Genomic DNA, 19562 nt, shown 5'->3' with positions numbered 1-19562 from the left:
TTAAAGGCTGATATCAATTCACCGAAAGCAAGGGTTTTCTTACGGTCCCTCCCCACCCTTGGAATTCCCCTAGTCCTCACCGCTAAAAAATCCAAGTAGTCCACCCCTTCCCTGGTTGGGAATATACGTGATCTCCAATTCTTCTGTTTTTTGTCAATTGAGCCACCATTTAACCAATATACAGTAACATTTCAACGGAGTAGGGCAGCAGAATATTTCATCCGGAAATGGAACATGCAGGAGGGACATTCCTGTAAATACGTTTCGTAGAAACTTGCATCCTTAAGGTCTAACCCCTGGGTAACTCCTAGCTCTAAGGACAGCAAAAAAAAAAAAAAAAAGAAAGAATATTAAAAAAAGATGAAACACGTTTATCTATGATTCAGGAAACAATTTAAATATTATGTATATAGATCAACTGTTGCATCTCTTTCCTAGAATCTAATTTGATCTTCCTTGTAAATTGTAATGAGGTTGTTTCACTATTTGTTATTTTGTTTGGTTGTTTTTACTAGAAAGGGAATTGGAAAGTTTTATTCCTCTCAAGCTTTTCTGTACAAACTAGATCCACACTCCTTTGACTGGTGCAACGAGGGAATAATAAAACATGAAACCTTCAATAGTAAAATTATCATTCAGTGGTAAAGTGAAAGCAGAGGTCAAATGTCACAAAACTGTGAAACTAATCTTCGTCCAGCTGCAGGTATATTACATTACGTCTGCAGAAGACAAAACTTTTGAACAGAGAATTACCTACGACAAAAACTACTTTTAAAGACCTGTATCAAAGCTTCTCACAGTAAATAATGGGATACGTCATTGTGAGGTTGTTGTAATATTATAGGAAGAAGCAGGACGAGACAAATATAAATGTCAACTGAACGACGCGATAGGTCTTTTTTTAATCAAGATGGCGGATCTCTCTCCATGTGCTAATCACGTGACATAGTACACATAATACACAGGGATACCATACTACAGTTGTAAGGAGATAGATTTATTTGTTATTTACTGGAACATACGTGAAATGCACAAATGTACCGGCATCTTGACAATACAAACCGTTACAATAACAAATCAAACGCGGAAGCATGATATTAGCTGTTTTATCTATGCACTTTTCACGTTCGCTTAGCTCTTGGAAAGTCGATTGTAAACATTCGAATGTCACTTCCTTTCAGACATACACAGGAGCAAAGTTTTCACTAGAATTTACGCTTCTCAAGATACGAAAGTTATTTCTTTCATGTAAAAGCAGCGTTTGCGTGGAGAAGTTCTCACCACAGCATGAAAAAACGTAGAAGGTATCTTAAGACAGCACGATCAACAAGCTCCCCTGCCCGCAAATATTTAGGGGGCAAAGGTGTTGTGAATTAAACAAGCCTTAGGATGTTACAGCAAAAACGGCAAGCAACACGTGAATGAATCAAGGAATTTAAACTATTCCTCCCTCACGTTCGGTGCCATGAGTCCAAAATATCTTTGCAACATTTCCTTGAAAGAGATTGAAACATTTGATGGTAGAATGAACTCGCGAATGTCAGTAGTCTGCTTAACATGCTAATCAGAAATACCTTAAAATGTAAACTCAGCAACAGTGCCGAGCAAAATAATGTTTTGGTGCATGTGCAAAAGCTGAGTATGTAATGAAACGTTTGTACACAAAGTGTGCAGTGAAGTCATTGTTTATTATATTATGATTTCCTCCAATGCTGAACTCGTAGGCATTACGTCATCTTTGAGCTACTGCATGCAGTTCTATTTAACCGATCGAGGGCCTCAGAAGATCTAAACATATGAAAAGCCGGCAACTCCTGGTGAAAAGAACTGAACGGTTTGTCAGCCGACCATAATTTAGATTCAATACTGAGAGAAGCCTTCTGATCCAAGAAAACAGCACAGCCGAATACGCCATGTACTAAAACCGGAAACACTGGAACACTGGAACACTGGAACACTGGAACACTAGAACACTGGAACACTGGAACACTGGAACACTGGAACACTGGAACACTGGAACACTGGAAAACTAGAACACTAGAACACTAGAACACTGGAATACTGGAACACTGGAACACTGGAACACTGGAACACTGGAACACTGGAACACTGGAACACTGGAACACTGGAACACTGGAACACTAGAACACTGGAATACTGGAACACTGGAACACTGGAACACTGGAACACTGGAACACTGGAACACTGGAACACTACTGGAACACTGGAACACTGGAACACTAGAACACTGGAACATCATGGAACACCGGAACACCGGAACACCGGAACACCGGAACACCGGAACACCAGAACACCCCGGAACACAACGGAACACCGGAACACCCCCGGAACACCGAAGTTGACGGTGTAAAAAATAAAATGTGGATGTAATTTGTTTACCTACGTAACACGAAAGAGCTTAGAAGCTAGAAGCAGGTGCTAAATATATAGTTTCTTAATGTTTCCGATCTTATTTCTTTGTGGTATAAATAAATGTTGTTGTTGTTCCGGTGTTCCGGGGTGTTCCGGTGTTCCTGGTTTTAGTACATGCCGCCGAATACAGAGTCGGCAACAACAGTGAGCCTGCCTTTGACTAAATCCGAAACTATTATTGTTAAATTAATTCAGGTATGTTATGTACAGAATGTATAGAAAGTTTGCCATGCGGTTAATTTTTGACGGACCTAAAGAGTTCATGATTTAATTATCTTGTTATATTTGCGTTTCGAAGACCTCCCGCAGCAGAAGAAATGTTTGACTTTATTCCAAATCTACAACTCTTTCACTCTCATTGTTAAAATGACTACTTCCTTCTAAAAAAAAGTCAGCTGACTTCAACAAAAATAAAGATAATGATTTATTGTGTTTAAGACCAAATCGGAACTATTTGAAGTTCAGGAGTAGCATTATGTTCAAGTCAAAACCCTCAAGCGACAGAGCTTGAGCTCAAGGAAGAGGCTTGCGTGGTAGCGATTAAAAAGAGAAATACAGAGAACCCCCCAGAAATCCGGGAAATTAAAATTGAAATTTACGAAAGGTTGTTATGACTACCGTCATAATTACTTCAAAAAAATACTCTAGGAAGATACAAACGAGATGGAGTACTCAGGTCTGTAAGTATGAGTGGATGTGCTACCGCCCGAATCCCGAAAGTACTCAAAGTAGGCCCTCGAGCTCGTTAACAATAATTTGTACTTTAAAGGATACCCCTCCAGTAAATTGCTTTATAGTCCGTTATGAAAGTTCGGACAATTTCAAAGCCAGTTTTTCGCTAAAAAAAAATCTATATAAATATCACCATTCTACTCGTACACAAATCAACAACTTTACTCTGTTTGTGTTTTTAACCAGAACCGCTGATAATTCGTGGATAGGTTAGTTCCGCGCCGATCATGATTACGGAATCCCACAATCAAAGCCTTTTTGAATGGAATGTACCCATATTCAGTCATTTTGGCACCAAATACCCCTTTAAAATAAACCAAAACTTTATATTTTTGTAACAGTGTAGAAAAAAAAAAGTCCTACATCGAGGGGCTACATGTATTTGTGCTTCATCAGAACAATACGAATACACATCACACAAAATTCAGGATAATTCTTGTGTCCTCCCAGACTTATTGTTCTTATGTAAATTATTTCTAGGTATTATTCGCCATTTTTATTGTCAATCATTTGAGATTGACTTTTGTTCTTGGAAGATATCTCCTTGCCGAGAACTCTGACAAGACCGGGCCACTTCGTGACCAGAAAGACACGCACCAGACTACGAACAACCATGCAAGGATGTCACTCGATGTAGTCCCTACCATATTAAGCCAGGGAAAGGTCTCAAGGCGTCTGCAAAGGTTTAAGAAAACGATCACCTGTGTGTTAAATCCAAGAAAGTACGGCTACTTATGGAGGAAGAAAATACGCAGTCGTTTTGTGTTATGAGTATTAACACTGGCTGTTTTGCTACTGCAATGAAATATACCACCCCATTGTGTATCTGGTTAGAGACGTATCTCAGCGATGTCGGTAAGCCGTGACATTACGCTTGGTTGCGCCTGACAGTCTGCCTGACAGTCTGCCTGACAGTCTGCCTGACAGTCTGCCTGACAGTCCGCCTGACAGTCCGCCTGACAGTCTGCCTGACAGTCCGCCTGACAGTGTGCCTGACAGTCTGCCTGACAGTCTGCCTGACTGTCTGCCTGACAGTCTGCCTGACAGTGCCTGACAGTCTGCCTGACAGTCTGCCTGACAGTCTGCCTGAAAGTCTGCCTGACAGTCTGCCTGACAGTCTGCCTGACAGTCTGCCTGACAGTCTGCCTGACAGTCTGCCTGACAGTCTGCCTGACAGTCTGCCTGACAGTCTGCCTGACAGTCCGCCTGACAGTCTGCCTGACAGTCTGCCTGACAGTCTGCCTGACAGTCTGCCTGACAGTCTGCCTGACAGTCTGCCTGACAGTCTGCCTGACAGTCTGCCTGACAGTCTGCCTGACTGTCTGCCTGACAGTCTGCCTGACAGTCTGCCTGACACTCTGCCTGACAGCCTGCCTGACAGTCTGCCTGAGAGTCTGCCTGACAGCCTGCCTGACAGTCTGCCTGACAACCTGCCTGATAAGACTGATTATTTCCAGGATCAATAACAACGTGATAAGAGTTAGAACATATATTTTTTACGCTGTTGCGTCACGTTTTTTCCACTCGAAAATTTAAAGGTTTCCATCGTATCCTCATTCTTTTAAATTCACTCTCATTTTCCTTGTGTTTATATATCTACCCCAGCAAAATTATTATTATCATTATAATTATTATTGTTTTTATTGTTATTTTTATCTTATTATTTTTTTTTATATATTGATAGGTAAAGCTTTTGTAGTAGACACATCAACGCCTGCACAGCATACTAACTCTTCGAATATTTTTCCACAGTGAGCCTACGCTGGTGTTTTCTCTGGGTGTGCATTAACTGCCTGGGTTTTCTTGGGGTCAGTTTTCTATCCTCCGAACAAATATCCCGACACAACTTCAGTGGAGGAATGCCAGTTTTATAAAGACGCTGTGTTCTACACCAGCTTGGATTACAACGCTACTAGGCGACTCAACGTAACTGCGGAAATACTGAACAATTCGCGGGCAATTTTGGACCAATATGGCGACGGATATAATCAAAACCCTCATAAACCCCATGAGTAAGTTATACTGTACACGAGATATCGTTCTCTCCTTTGAGAGTTATTTCTATCCAGGGTGCACCTCTCGCTATGATTTAATTTCATCACGTGAGTTGATAATGTAACTTGACTATCGTAAAGAGTTCCTAAAGATGACGTTTCCAGGGGTCCCGTTTCTAGATAGTCCCGGTAACTTAACTGAAGCCATGTTTTAAAATCAAAATTTAAAGGATAGAAAAGCAGGTTCTGGCACCCAAATCAGTCCATTTTGTTTCTTTAGCTGTAATTTTTATTGTATTATTTTCAAAACTTCTGAAATCCCCATCATGAATGAAACAGAATAGCTTTGCGGGCCCATTAAATGACCGGGACTTTTTGCGAAAAGGGCCCCTGCATTAGCCATTCGATCGTTAGAGCGAATTTGCTAACGAAGGGCTGACACTCGAAAAGTCTCTTAACGGTGGCCGATTTACATTACCAACTCAGTTGTTAAAACCAAACAATCTTGTAATATCCCCACAACTGACGTAGCACCATCCTCGGAGACCCAGGGGCTGGGGGTCGAAATTAGGGCATGAAGAGCCCCTGGGGACATTGTCTTACAAGACTAGTTCCAAACGGTCGCAGTCGTTCTGCCGTCTGATTGGTGCCAGAAAATCTTTGTGTTTTTCTGCCCAATCAGAGTGAAGTGTACTTTTAGAGTCCTTTGGTGTGTTTTAACACGGACATAGACTAATAGCTCAGTTGCTCGCTCTTTGTTTGGGCCGTGTGACGGAGATTTGCTTGACGTGAAAAGTTTCAGTCTCAGCACGCAATGTAGGAGAAATCGATCAGATTGTCGGCGAAAATCTCACCGAAAATTATACTGAATACTTTTGCAGGTATCACTAGAGAACGGGTTTTAAAGATTGCGAGGTTTGTATACAACACGATGGTTGCAGTCATTAATATGTCGCCTTAAACGTTAAACGAGATTTACGCTTAAATCTTTCTAGATTTTTTTCACTATTTGCTGTGACTGAAACTTTGCCAATCCCGTGAAGTTATTCCGTCGCACGGGCCCCGCAGGTACGTCGAGCAACTGGTACTGTGTGTGCGTGCCAAAATCTAATCTCATCTTCGCTTGAAAAAAAAAGAAAAGCTAAGCGTGGAAACTTTTGCTTATTAGACGTGGGTAGATGACCCTGTACTATTAAGCTGACATTTGCAATAAAGCACTTCTGATACCCGATATATTCCGCAAACCCGCCCTTTTCATCCAATATTTCTTGGTCTTTGGTTTTGTTTTTCCCATTGAAAGCAGTATCGGATCGATTCCCAATGATCAAAGGTATTTAACTTGGCCTTCAACAATCGACAGAAGAGGTGAAATGACAATGACCAAGGTACTAGAAGAGAATTCCGTGCCTTCCTAGCTCAAGAATTTCAACACTCTAGGCAGCAGTTGAAAGATTAAACCATTTCCAAACCCCTTCGGTAACTGCCCGGAATTATCTCTCCTTTCCACGATGTTCTCGTTAATAAGTTTTTGTTCAGATTTTAATTAGCTAACCGGAAACACAGCTAAGCTTTCTCTAAGCGCTTGCTGGAGGTCGTCCACGAACTTAAGCCGTATTGTGAACGACTCTACTACAAAGCGAAGATTAGATTTTGGCGCGCACAGAAGCAGAAAGCTACGTAGGCGAAAGCGCCAATTGCTCGACATACCTGCGTGGCCCGTGCGACGAAATAACTTCACGGGATTGGCAAAGTTTCAGTCACAGTAAATTATGCAAAAATCTAGAAAGATTTAAGCTTAAGTCTCGTTTAACATTTCATAAACTTGCACTGCAGTCTATGTCCGTGTTAAAACACACGAAAGGACTTTAAAGTACACTTCACTCTGATTGGGCAGAAAAACACAAAGATTTTCTGGCACCAATCAGATGGCAGAACGACTCCGACCGCTTGGAACTAGTCTTGTAAGACAATGTCCCCAGGGGCACTTCATGCCCTAACTTGAAATCGACCCACAGCCCCTGGGTCTCCGAGGATGACGTAGCACCAGTTTCTTTGGAAATTTACCCCCTTTACACCTCACACTGATTGTTTGAATTTTCCTTTCTTTCATCAGTATTAGCATTGCGGATGATTTCTACCACATTTCTTACTTGTGGTTTAGTGGGCTTTCTGTACTAACGTCATTTGTCGTGGGTGTGCTCGTAAGCCTCGCTTTTGGTAAGTATCAATAAAAAACCAAACTAACGCTGTAGTTTAAGCATTCTCGTGAGTGCTACAATCAACCTCGTTTCCAGGGTCTCTCATCTTCCCGCTCCAATCTCGCTCCAGGCCAGAGACCCTGGGAACGAAGTTGTGGCACAGTATTGTGATGACAGAGGTCACATTCAACAATAAGTTTGCTCACCTCACTTTACAGAAACTAAAGAGGACCGCGATAGAGAAATCGACCCCAAGCTGATGTTTCCACTGAAGGAATGGCTCTACGGGTTCTTACCGGATCACTCGTTTAGCTGGGGCCTGGACGAAGATGAGGGTGTGGTGAAAGATTACGCTCACAGGGTACTTTTTAAATAATCGCCTGTAGGGAGAAATTAGATGCTAGTCACTCGTAAAGATTAAAGGGGTAACGTGACTTCCATAACATAGAGTAAGAGGACTTGTCCGTCATTTATTGTTTTCTATTTTGTTACGGTACCATCCGTTACGCTACGGCACAATGCGGTACGAAATATTACGTTGGTTTATGTGTAGCAAAGGAAGGTGAAGTTTCGAGGTGTCCATGGAAGACAAATGACCCTTATTGCTTTGATTAGATTCAATTTTAGCGCAATTGGCTGTATTGTCAAAATCTGATTAGCCAATCTGTCGTTATCGACGCTGCTCACGTCGACGTGTCATGCAACGTGTCATGCACTGACAGAGTTATTTCATTTGACGTCGATATTGTGGTAAAAAAAAATCAATAGTGGTTTAGCGTGGTCTGTACTCTTATCGACAACGATAGTCTTCATCGCAGTGGTCAAAATTTTTTGTGGACTCACTCGGCTGCATCTCGTGAGTCCACAACACTTTGACCACTTTAATGGCGAATACCGTTGTCGATAAGAATATAGATCACGCTAAACCAATGTTGATTTGTTAACAGCTTGTATGACTTTTCAATCTTCAGGAGATCGTCCTGGGTGAGACAGACGATCGACCATTGGAAGAAAGCGCAAAAGACGGAAACGGCGGAATGTACAAAAAACGTTACCGTGGACACAGCATTCTGGATGATGAAGTAACTGAAGATAACGAAACACAGTTCTAAGTAGCATGGAATATAATTGCTTTCGACTTGAATAGGAAATATTTTGTGCCGACGTATTAGACAATTTTTCTGAAGCTCTCTGATCGTTTTGGAAACCTTAACAAATCCGTGATCTGGGTTATGACTGTGACTGGAATGAGGTCTTTGCATGTATCAGGTTTACTTGGAGTTAAGTATAGTTCGTGCTTACTTCACCAAAAATGGCCCGATATTAAGTGATTCAATGCTATTGTATATTAGAGATAAACGAAATTATTTGTGAAGAATTGTCTTAGAATTTTTCACCCACTATTTGATGTTTACATTTGTTAGGAAGATGAAATAAAGTGCAATAGTGGTACCATTCCAGTTGTCTTCGATCGATAACGTTATTATGCACTAAGGTACCGAAACGTGAAAAAGTTTTGCCCATTTTACTCGATCTACAAAAAAAGATTCCCGTAGGAAAACAAAAAGCAAAAGAAAAAAGAAAAAACAGGATCGCGCCCAACAAAGGCTGCCGAAGGTTATCACCATAAAAATAGGGAGTCGGTAGAGGTTAGCTCGTTATAGGGGTAGGTTTTCTGTTTTATTAGGTTATCACTTGGCTAGTCCTTTTGGGTTGTCAGAAAGTCAAAGAAGTCTTCATGGATTTATTAACAATTCAGTGAGAGATCTGAAAGAGTTAGAGTGCGCTGTAACTCAAAAAGTAGTAAACATTTGGCCTCACATCGTATTTTACAATGTTCTTTTCTGCCCCCCGCATTGACGCAGTTATGGCCGAAGACCACTTCAGTGTAGTCGACTATGTCGTATTCTCCATCATGTTGCTCGTCTCGGCGCTAATCGGGATTTGGTATGGCTGCGGACCGGGTGGAGTGTCGTTCCTCTCGGCGATCACTCTCCTTGGATTGCCGGCAGAGATCTACACCTATGGAACACAATTCTACTTGATCATCATAAGCTACGTGTTGATTTCTATGTCTGTAAGCGCCGTCTACATTCCAATGTTTAGACGAGTCAAGATCACTTCGGTGAACGAGGTAAGCCGGCGCGAGCAAATCAGAAAGAAATTACGACCGTTGTTTAACACCTGTTGGGGCCAATTAATACTAATCGAGTCAACTTATCCCTGATTTTATCGTCAATGTTTGATCATTGATAATTTTTGCATCATTAAAAAACTTTTCAAGGCCGAGTTCAGTTCGATATCTATTACTAAACACTAGCCAGCCTAACTGGTTGTTTTGTGTATGCGTTGAGGCGTTACAAGCGTAGCCGCAAGAGTTCTGCTTGTTCCATATCGTTTACGCGGTTCCCGCCTTCGTTTTCTACGAGCGAAAAAGAGCCAGCTGCATAAGTTAGGTTGAAAGATGTTCATGAATAATGTCTTTGAATAGCAGGTATGTTTTCATTTCAACTCCCAAAGCAGTTTGTGGTTAAACTTTAACCCATCTTTAAGGTTAATAACGCAGCCGTTGAATCATCTGTCACCTTAAGCTTGTTCTTTAGCCTGCCAGCAAGCCGTCATTATTAGCGCTGTATGACAAGCTTATCTCCACCCCACGCGTGGGAAGATTTGAGACTAGTCGGGCATAGCTTTTCGTGATCGCGGGGTCTGACACTCAGTATCATTTCATATGCGTTAAAGCGTGAGATCAAGATGGCTGGATAGTGGCCGAGTTCCTTTTGGACCGGGGCGCAGTCGAGCTCCACAAAAACGCAAACGCAAAAAAAGAACGAGGCTAACTTCCAGTCATCTTGACCGAACAAGCTTGGTCAATAAAGGATCTATTATACAGAAAAAAGATTTCGCTTTGATAAGAATCAAGAACGACTTCAGTGTTTATTTTGAGAGCCGGGAAAGAAATCCACGCCGGTGTTTGTGGTGCAAGAAACCCAAGAGAGTCGTTTATTTTATTTATTTATCAATTTTTTTGTTTTGACTGTCTTCTCCCGCTTTTTTTGACTTCGTCGCCGGCATTGTCCAGAAGTTACGAAAGTTGTAAGTCCGCTCCACACACCCTTTTTCTTGTGCAGGATCAAAGCAGGCAATCCTGATCCTTCCCGCGCGGGTAGCCAATTAGAACACAGGATCCGCTTTATCTTGCCCGAGGGCGCTGCCAGCTAGATAATAAAGGGACCTTCTGCAGACCTCTAACGTGCTCGTGTTGCTTAAGTCCTCATACATTTCCAAAGACCTGCTCTCAGGCTACTTATTTTTTAACTCGTTCATTAATTCACTTATTCAATTATTTTTTCATTTTTTTTTACTGATTTATCTACTTTCCGTAGTACCTTGAAAAGCGCTTTTCTTTTGGTGTAAGAATGCTTGGCTGTGCATTCTTCTTAATATCGGTGGTGAGTACATTTTCAATGAAATTGTCGTTCCTTTTCTTTCTTCGTAATGGGAGGTAACCGTGGAGTTGCTTGGCAACTTGTTCGAAAAACAGCAACTCTTACGGATAAAACACATTACTCGAACTATCCATTCCCCCCACCCTTCCCATCAAGCTACCGTCCCGTTCCTTATTTAAGCAATTGTCATTAAGTTTTCTTCATCACAAATAAACGGTCAGAGAGGTCAGTGAACCAATTCTGTATGCCCTATTTTACTTTCATTCGATAGAGTTCCTCTTCGGAAGAGCTCTTGTAACGTACAGTGTGACACCATTATCAACTTTTCCTCGATCTCTTACAGACTCTGTATCTGTTCATGGCGTTGTTTGCTCCTTCGCTGGCATTGGAAGCGGGTCAGTGAATAACCATCGGTATGGCCCTATACATGATCCATTCAGTGTTGGGGGTAGGGAATTCCTGTGTTCTAGTTACTTAAATAACTGTTGTGTTAGTCGAGATGGAGTGTACATGACCTAGATAATCGGACTTGAACTCTGAGAATGGCCCTGAGGGAAGGTATTGACATCTATTACAATTTCAACCCCAACACTAAGTTTAAGAATCATCAGACGTAACAGTGGCGAGCTAAGGCCATTTCACCAAACACAAACTGAATCCCTTTGAAAGACATCCAGTGGTCTCTCTTAAGGCTTTTCCGCATGAGTCTGCGTGAACTGCCATTTAAAATCTTAGTCCACCTAATTTGATTGACGTTCCTTTCAGGAGAAAGACATTATCGTTTCTTAATTCCAGTTGCAGGTATTCCACTTTCGGTTTCTATCGTCGCCACTGGGGTTGTGTGTACGTTTTACGCTTCTCTGGTGAGAAATATTTCGATATTCCGTAACTCCCTTCATCTTTTTTTTAAACGAGTCCTTCATACAGCATTGATTACAATCAAGGTTGAATGCATCCGATACTAAGGTATGTGTTCATGTATTTCTAGGGCGGTCTTAAGGCAGTGGTTTGGACAGACGTATTTCAATCGGTTATCATGCTAGCAGGTCTTCTCATAGTTGCTGTCAGAGGAAGTTTAGAAGTAGGCGGACTTAGCAAAGTCTGGGAGATCAACAAAAATCACGGACGAATCAACTTCTTTGAGTATGTATTACATGCAAATATTAGTAGGTTTTATCGATCTATCGTGAAAAAGTATTCCCACATTCTTATAGCCTTGCCATACTAGTCACATATATATAACATAGGCCGACCCAGTATGAGACATTCCGAGTGGTCCCGACAGATGTCGAAGGTATGATCCTGATTTTCCGATTGGTACATCGGATGCACTACCGTCGCTGGAACAAGGGGCACTTTGGGAAGTTATGCCCTCGAAATAGGTTTATGTGACAAACCTGCAGGGTGCAAGGGAAATGTTCTTGCGTAATACTGAGTCGATACAGAAACAGAATGAAAAATGTTTGGAAACCTCTTCAATTTAACACAATAAAACGAATTGGTGGGTGGGTACTACTTTTAAGCTTACACTTTGTTCTGTTGATGTAATCTTTCCTTAGTTTCAACCCAGACCCCCGGGTTCGTAACACGTTCTGGACACTTGCCATGGGCGGTACTATCGCTATCCTCCCAATCTGGTCAACCACCCAGTACTTCGTACAGCGGTATCTCGCAGTAAGGACCCTCAAGGAGGCCAAAAGGTCCGTTTGGATGGTTATAATATTTTTTTTGCGCCCCTGTGACTGACTGCGACGACCTTGCAGAGCTAATTTACACGCATGAAGAATATGATCTTCCGAAATGACACGAAGCTATCCACAAACCAAATCGAATAATTTGTGAACACATTATCCTGAGTTGGTACTTTCATCTTTCTGTAAGCAGGAGAAAAAATTTTTCTCTTGATTTAGGGGTGATTCTGATCACGTTCCACTTCAAGATAGACTTCACCCGACATGAGCTGTTAAACCTTGTATGGCTCCTCCATTAAATTTAATTTAATCACCAAAAAACTGGCCATAGAATTTTGCAGATTGGGTTTACCGAGCTTGTTTACGATGGAATCACGATTCACATCCTCGCATTGCCGCTGGCCTGTGGAAGTCGTCAATTTGGTGCAGGCGCGCGCTTCTCGCGCGTATGATATATGCGTAGTAAGGTTCCACAATGCAATAGAAACGAATTACTTAAAAAAAAAAATCTAATTGAAGACATTCAGGGCGCGTAAGAGTACAAAGCGACAAGTCAAGGAAGGAAAAAAGATGAAAAATAACATTTTATCTATTCCAAACCCCAAGGAACAGTACAAAATTATATGTAGTCATTCACCACGGGTATTAAGTTTCGCAGGAATTTTTTGTTATTTAATGCACTTGTACTTGTGTATGTTTTACAGAGCATTATGGTTGAATGTCCCAGGGCTGATTATTGTGGTAACTATTTGTACATTGGACGGAATGGTGATATTTGCAACATACGCTGATTGCGATTTGAAAGAAACCAAGAAGATCTCGAGAGGAGATCAGGTGAGGATCAGATCCAGGGCCAGGATACGGGGTTCTACCTCGATTCAGTGTCTTTATATCGTAATGTATAAACAAGTCAGGATTTTTTATTATATGAATTAATAAAAAGTCTGTTTACGAGCCTAGTGGCCCATTAGGCTGGTGCTTAACTCCGGTCTTTGTAGCATGAAGCGACTAGGAGTATTTCTACTCTCCCCTGGATGGGATGCTAGTCCATCGCAGGGTTTCCCCCAGCATTAAATTGCCGCTACCCATTTAAAAACCTGGGTGAAGAGAGGCACTGTGAGAGTAAAGTGTCTTGCCTAAGAACACAACACAATGTCCCGGCCGGGGCTCGAACCCGGACCACTCGATCCGGAGTCGAGCGTACCAACCATGAGGCCACCGCGCCTCTTATATGTATTAATACTTTTCTTCAATTGGGGGAGTCGTATGTCTGAGATCCCACTAACATTGTACTTGGGAGACTCGAAGACCAGACCCAACCACGGTGGATATCGAATCTAAGGTTGACCCCCCACCCCACCCCTCTTCCTTCCCCCCCCCCCCTATTTGGTTTCCCTATGATGTTTTTTTCTCATGTTGCAAGGCGTAACTCCTCTCCTGTTGAAAATACTTTAAAACAATTTTTCGTAAATAGTTAGACAGTTTCTCCGTTATTGCTGGGCTATTTGTATTTCGTAAAACAGCAATGGCACTTCTTGAACCGAGCGTTATTTTAGTAGATTATTTTACATATTATCTCAAAATACTTTTCAGGTTCTTCCGTATTTCGTCGTTAACAAACTTGGACATCTAAAGGGCCTGCCAGGAATGTTCACTGCCTGTCTTTACGGCGCTGCTCTCAGGTAGCCAACTTGACATATTATTCTGTGTCTTCATCAGATGTAACAGCTATTGGAACATCATTTATTGTCATATACCTCTCACTCAACAAAACGTGCACTGTGATTGTTTCACTCTTGGTCACGCGCCCCTGATAGAATTTAAATGTATCCCGACCGGGATACAATTGCGCTATCGTTGCCCGCGCGCCGAATATATATAAAAACATATTTTTGCCATATGATTGTTTAAGAGAAGTCAAAATATATAACTAAGCACTTTGTCTGGGAAACATCAGGACTCTCGAAAAAACAAAACTAACAAGTTTCCCGAGGGACCATACATTAAGAGTATATAATCCTCCGAGAGACGCCTTTCTCTTCAAGATCACTCGTTTAATACCTCTAATAAAACCTTCTTCAGTGTCTGCTTTTGGCATATCATTATGATTTTTCAACTTATCAGGTTCCAGTTTCAACCTGACAAATAAAAGGACGAAGACTACCTTTCGGAAGTACCATTGTTGACTTCCAATTTTTATTTATTAGGTGCTTATTTATTTCTATATTTATTTTCCTACCAGCACAATATCCTCGGCTTTAAATGCTATGTCCCTTGTGACAGTTGAAGATCTCATCAAGCGAAGAATAACATTAACTGACTCTGAAGCCACCAAAATCAGTAAAGTTATGGGTAAGGCACTTTTCTACTCAAATATTGGTTTCGTGATAAACCTTGAGTTGAATTTTTTTCGCTAACTCCTTTTATTTCCTTGAGACCTTCATACAACTCGCGTGATACTGAAGTGAATTTCAACAACAACAACAACCTACTGCTCCCTCTTATATAGTTCCTCACAAACTTTCTAGAAGATTCTACAGGTTTATAACACGACAATTTGCAGTAACACTACATCATAGAAATTTTCAGAATTTACGGTAAACAAGTCAAGTTTCTATAAATAGACATCACGTATTCATGTCGAAACCACTGACTAGAACTTTTCTAAAGGACTAATCAAGAACGTTCTAGAAATCCTAGAATATTCCATAAATGTGCTGAATATCGTGTCTTCTGTCCAAATATGTCTACCCACATTTATCTAAGGCCCTGTTTACAAGCAAGGAGGGTAACCCTTGTGCTAGGGTTATCCTAGCAGGCGGGTCAAAGATAGCCCGGGTTTACAAGCAAAATTTCACAGGTAGGTTTACCCTACCACCCGGGACAACTTACCTATGCTTGGTAACCGCACGCATTGTTATCAATGTTCAAAGGGTCTTGAAACAAGTAAAAAGTTGTCCCGGGTAGGCGAGTTATCCCCAGTAGAGCGTTTACAAGGCAGCTAGGGTTACTCTGGCGCTAGGGTAACCCTAGCACTCAGCTAAGGTTACCCTGGCGCCAGGGTAACCCTAGCGCTCAGCTAAGGTTACCCTAGTGCTAGGGTAACCCTAGCTGCCTTGTAAACACGAAGATGAAAAAAAGAAGAAATGTGGGAGCGTTAGGGTAACCCTCCTGCCAGGGTAACCCTAGCACTAGGGTTACCCTACCTGCTTATAAACAGGGCCTAACTTAGAAGCACATACAAACTTCAATGCTAAGAGTGTCTCAGTTCTTCTAGCAATTCTTCTTTAACTGTTTACTCTTCTCATAAAACCCGGCGGGGCGACCAGCGCGTTGCTTTTGAAGTGTTGTTTATTTTCGCGTATTTTCCTCTCTTAGCGGTCTTCTATGGTGTAATTGTGATGGGTGGAGCTTTTGCAGTGAAATATACTGGTGCAATGGTTCTCCAGGTAAGACAGCTTTTTTCACCTGGTTTACCGGCGACATTTTTCAGGTCAGTACAGACTTTCTGAGAATACCACATCCAAGCGGGCAGTGCACTTTAAGTACACCACCCATATCGCCGTCAGCTATGATTGACTGAGTGAGTGTTAGAGAGTAGGCGCGCAAAGCATGCATGAATTTCGAGAAACCGGTTAATGCACTACCTATTTTTTAAAACAGTAATTGAATCCTGATTTTGTTCAAATCCCATCTGGAAACTCGATTATTTAAATTGTTTATTTCATCTTTACATGTTCACTTTGGAGGCTGGTTGGCTGCATGTGATGCTTTAATGCATGTGATGCTTTAATGCATGTGATGCTTTAATGCATGTGATGCTTTAATGCATGTGATGCTTTAATGCATGTGATGCTCTAATGCATGTGATGCTTTAATGTGACAGCGTGATGCTGTTAGTGAGCTTCAATGCGCTAGCTGATGTTTGGCTGTGTAGCCGCGTGATGCGGTTCCAGTCAATACCCACTAATTGACCCTTGCTCACCATAGAGTCTCCTGTAGCTCAGTGGTTAGAGTTTCCGACTAGATCACGGAGGGTCGTGGGTTCAAATCCCATCTGGAAACTCGATTTTTTAAATAGTAATTGAATCAGTTTTTAAATCCAAACAATCTTGACCGAGTCACGCTAGTTTTCGTTCGCTTCAAGCAGCTTTCAACCCCGTGCTTGGTATCCCATCTGGAAACTCGATTTTTCTCTTATATTAAAAATTGATTATTTCATCTTTATTGCTTTTTAATTTTTATATTTTATAGCTTGCTTACAGTATCACTGGTATCGCTGGTGGAGCACTGTTTGCAGCTGTCACACTCGGAATGTTTTTTCCAAGGATGAACTCAAAGGTGAGTGCTACCGAGCAGTGGCGACGTGCATAAGGTCCTAAACTTGAAATTCTTGTTCGTAGGCGAAATCCGAATCCGATACCACTTTGGGAATAGTACTAGTTGACTTTGAGAGCTTTCTGTCCTTTCGAAGGAGAAAGCATTTTCAGAGAGAAACGAATATTTAAAGGACACTATCTTTGGAAGGGAATCTTTTTTTAAAGTTAACTCTGTTAGAAGGAACCTTTTTTTCAAGGCACTAGGGAGCATACGTTCTAGACACATTTTCCACAAAACAATTTTTCCTTGAGGGAAAGCATTTTTTTCGGTGGGAAACGCACGTGATATTGGCTTAGGTCATAGGTAACGGGACTTAAATACTAATTCTTACAGTGGTTTGGTCCTTGTTTGTAGGGTATCTACCTTGGAGTTCTAACAGGTGTTGCGTTGTCAGCATGGGTGTTCATTGGTTCTGTTTTCTACCCACCTGATACCAACCCAGGCTTACGCTCGGTTGAAGGGTGTTCATTTTACCAAGAAGCTCTGATAAACGACACACAAGGGATTCTATCCAAATACAACAACGGAACCATTAAACACCGTTTCAAACCACACACAAGGTAAGACCAGATCGCAAATGATTTATTTCTCACTTTACGCTCAGTTATTTCAAACTTGCTGGTTCTGCAAGGTACAAAAAAAATTTAAAAATTGTGATAGAAAGCTTTGTGTTCAAGTACATTACTTTCTACGTGGTTTGTTCGGCTGAAACTGTACTCATAAGTTATATCAATCCGCTTCTTTTATCTTTTTCTCATTTCCAGCACCCCGCTGGCTGATTTATACAGCTTATCTTATTTGTGGATTTCTGGTGTGTCATTTGGTGCAGCATTCATTGTTAGATTGATCGCGAGTTTTGCCCTTGGTAATTACAATTAAATTATCTTGGCCTCAAGATAACGTTCATAGATCGGTAACCAATATACAACTGTGGTGGCTAACCTATATCACTTTGCGTTTCACTCGGAGTTCTCTTTGTTTCACTTAGAAACTGAAGCAGACAGGCGTAAGCAAGTGGATTCCAAGTTGCTATTCCCAAGAAAAACTCGGTTGAGCGGCTTTCTGCCTGGTAACAAATTCACATGGGAAGAAGAAGAAGAAATGGCGTATCTTAGCCATGAAAAAGAGGTCCAAAAGAAGGTAAAGTTGTATTTCCTTCTCCAAAGAAGTGTATGTCTTTAGTCATTGCTATTTAAATTTCAAAAACTGCAATTCAGAGGTCCAAACCAGTAACAGTTCCAATTCTGGATAAATACTTAAGTCAAAAGCTTTAGACCCTGATTACAGATCTTTGCCAACGACCTCAGGTAAGGAAGTCAAGGACACCAGTGACCAAAATCGTATCGGAGTGTAAAATTAATCTTCTGATTTACGATTTAGTTAACATTTCTTCTGTCGTGACTTTGTCTCTAACTTTGTTTGTTTCAAAATCAAGAGAACGATCTCGTGAAAAATGAGGATACTAAATTGTAGTGAGACGTGATCATATGATAGTTGCGTCAAAAGATGATCCAGTCAAGCCAGTAATATCCATATAGTTCTCGCGATATTGCATTTAGCCCATCGCAGCTGAAAAAGTGGACATTCAATGGCCATTTTGAGCAGTGGCCAAAAATGACCACTATCTTGCTTTCTTTTAGAGGCTGACGGTCAAAACAACACGACAGCATTGAGGCAAGTTCCTTCGACAGAGTAAGGTCCTAAAATCAAAACGGTGCCATCGATTTAAGCTGGGTGATAAGCTTGTCATTGTAGACGAAACCACAGTAAACAGAACCACAATATGAGGACTATCTATATTAGATACGATGAATATATGAATATATTGGTAGAGCGCTGCACTAGTATCGCAGAGGTCAGTGGTTCGAATCCCGTACAGGCCTGATTTTTCTCTTCAGGTCTGATTAGCGCTATTGCATAAATAGCGCTCTCTACTGCGAGGATCGTGCATCATACGTATCTATCTATATTCTTCAAGAAGCATGAAAATATATCGATTGTTTTTCCACCAGGTAATGAGGTCTCTCGATCACTGATTCACTGTTTATGTTACCTCGCATTCCTTCAAGATATTGAACAGGATGCCAAGTCCGTCCTCACAGAAGTTACTAGCGTACTCACTAGTCGGCATTGACTGAAAGTCACGCAACAGACATTTGAGGAACGCCTTCTGTCCTTGTTCGTAAGCGTGACCAACAGTTTGACTCCAACAATGAATGTTCCATGGCACACCTGAGCAGGAAAAATAAATAAAGCAGATGGATTTAGTAAAATACATTTGTTTATAGTGATTTAGAAGTCTTGGTACAACAGGTGTGCACTTGACAATAAACTGACCAATCTGCAATTCTACACTCTGTGATTGGTCCGTAAACTCGCGGTATCCTTCTAGCCAATCAGATACAAACTAAATCGGTTTAATAAATTATATTTTCGTATTATATATATGAGACCGGGGAGGGGTATGGCGCAGCGGTGTGAGCACTCACCTCCCAACGCTGTAGCCCTAGTTCGATTCCCAGAACTGGCGTCACATACAAATTGAGTTTGATAAAAAGTAGCACACAAACTGCAGTTACAAACATGACGGTAAAACGCATGTTGGAAAATAAGATTAGTAAACTTTACTTGAGTTTGTTGTTGATTCTCGTCCTTACTCGGAGAATTTTTCTCCAGGCCCTCAGG

General features: G+C 41.4%; 2 protein-coding genes across 2 annotated transcripts; both read left to right on the top strand.

Annotated features, from left to right (window-relative positions):
* Positions 1 to 3899: 3899 nt before the first annotated feature.
* LOC148722335 (uncharacterized) lies at positions 3900 to 8812 on the top strand. Its single transcript, XM_088737035.1, has 5 exons — positions 3900 to 4020; positions 4979 to 5177; positions 7273 to 7376; positions 7576 to 7718; positions 8329 to 8812. The coding sequence occupies exons 1-5, from the start codon at positions 3900 to 3902 to the stop codon at positions 8467 to 8469; spliced, it is 708 nt and encodes a 235-aa protein (XP_088593161.1). The 3' UTR covers positions 8470 to 8812.
* A 411-nt stretch (positions 8813 to 9223) lies between these two features.
* LOC148722334 (sodium-coupled monocarboxylate transporter 1-like) lies at positions 9224 to 18497 on the top strand. Its single transcript, XM_088736172.1, has 14 exons — positions 9224 to 9491; positions 10744 to 10809; positions 11150 to 11201; positions 11602 to 11669; positions 11795 to 11949; positions 12366 to 12506; positions 13202 to 13331; positions 14091 to 14179; positions 14740 to 14849; positions 15876 to 15946; positions 16752 to 16838; positions 17232 to 17437; positions 17642 to 17742; positions 17866 to 18497. Exons 1-14 carry the CDS (start codon positions 9225 to 9227, stop codon positions 18057 to 18059), a joined length of 1737 nt encoding a protein of 578 aa, XP_088592298.1. The 5' UTR covers position 9224; the 3' UTR covers positions 18060 to 18497.
* The last annotated feature ends 1065 nt before the right edge of the window (positions 18498 to 19562 follow it).

This window comes from Stylophora pistillata, chromosome 10 (genome assembly GCF_964205215.1).
Source record: "Stylophora pistillata chromosome 10, jaStyPist1.2, whole genome shotgun sequence".
NCBI lineage: Eukaryota > Metazoa > Cnidaria > Anthozoa > Scleractinia > Pocilloporidae > Stylophora > Stylophora pistillata.
Note: the sequence above shows the minus strand (reverse complement) of the source record. Positions and strands in the feature narration are given on the sequence as shown.

Excerpts from the sequence above, each read along its gene's own strand:
- LOC148722335 (XM_088737035.1), top strand. The coding sequence starts at position 3,900 with ATGGAGGAAGAAAATACGCAGTCGTTTTGTGTTATGAGTATTAACACT. Across the intron at positions 4,021-4,978 it reads GACGTATCTCAGCGATGTCG|TTTTCTATCCTCCGAACAAA; the intron begins GTAAGCCGTGAC and ends TCTTGGGGTCAG. Across the intron at positions 5,178-7,272 it reads AACCCTCATAAACCCCATGA|TATTAGCATTGCGGATGATT; the intron begins GTAAGTTATACT and ends TTCTTTCATCAG.
- LOC148722334 (XM_088736172.1), top strand. The coding sequence starts at position 9,225 with ATGGCCGAAGACCACTTCAGTGTAGTCGACTATGTCGTATTCTCCATC. Across the intron at positions 12,507-13,201 it reads ACCCTCAAGGAGGCCAAAAG|AGCATTATGGTTGAATGTCC; the intron begins GTCCGTTTGGAT and ends TATGTTTTACAG. Across the intron at positions 14,850-15,875 it reads CAAAATCAGTAAAGTTATGG|CGGTCTTCTATGGTGTAATT; the intron begins GTAAGGCACTTT and ends TTCCTCTCTTAG.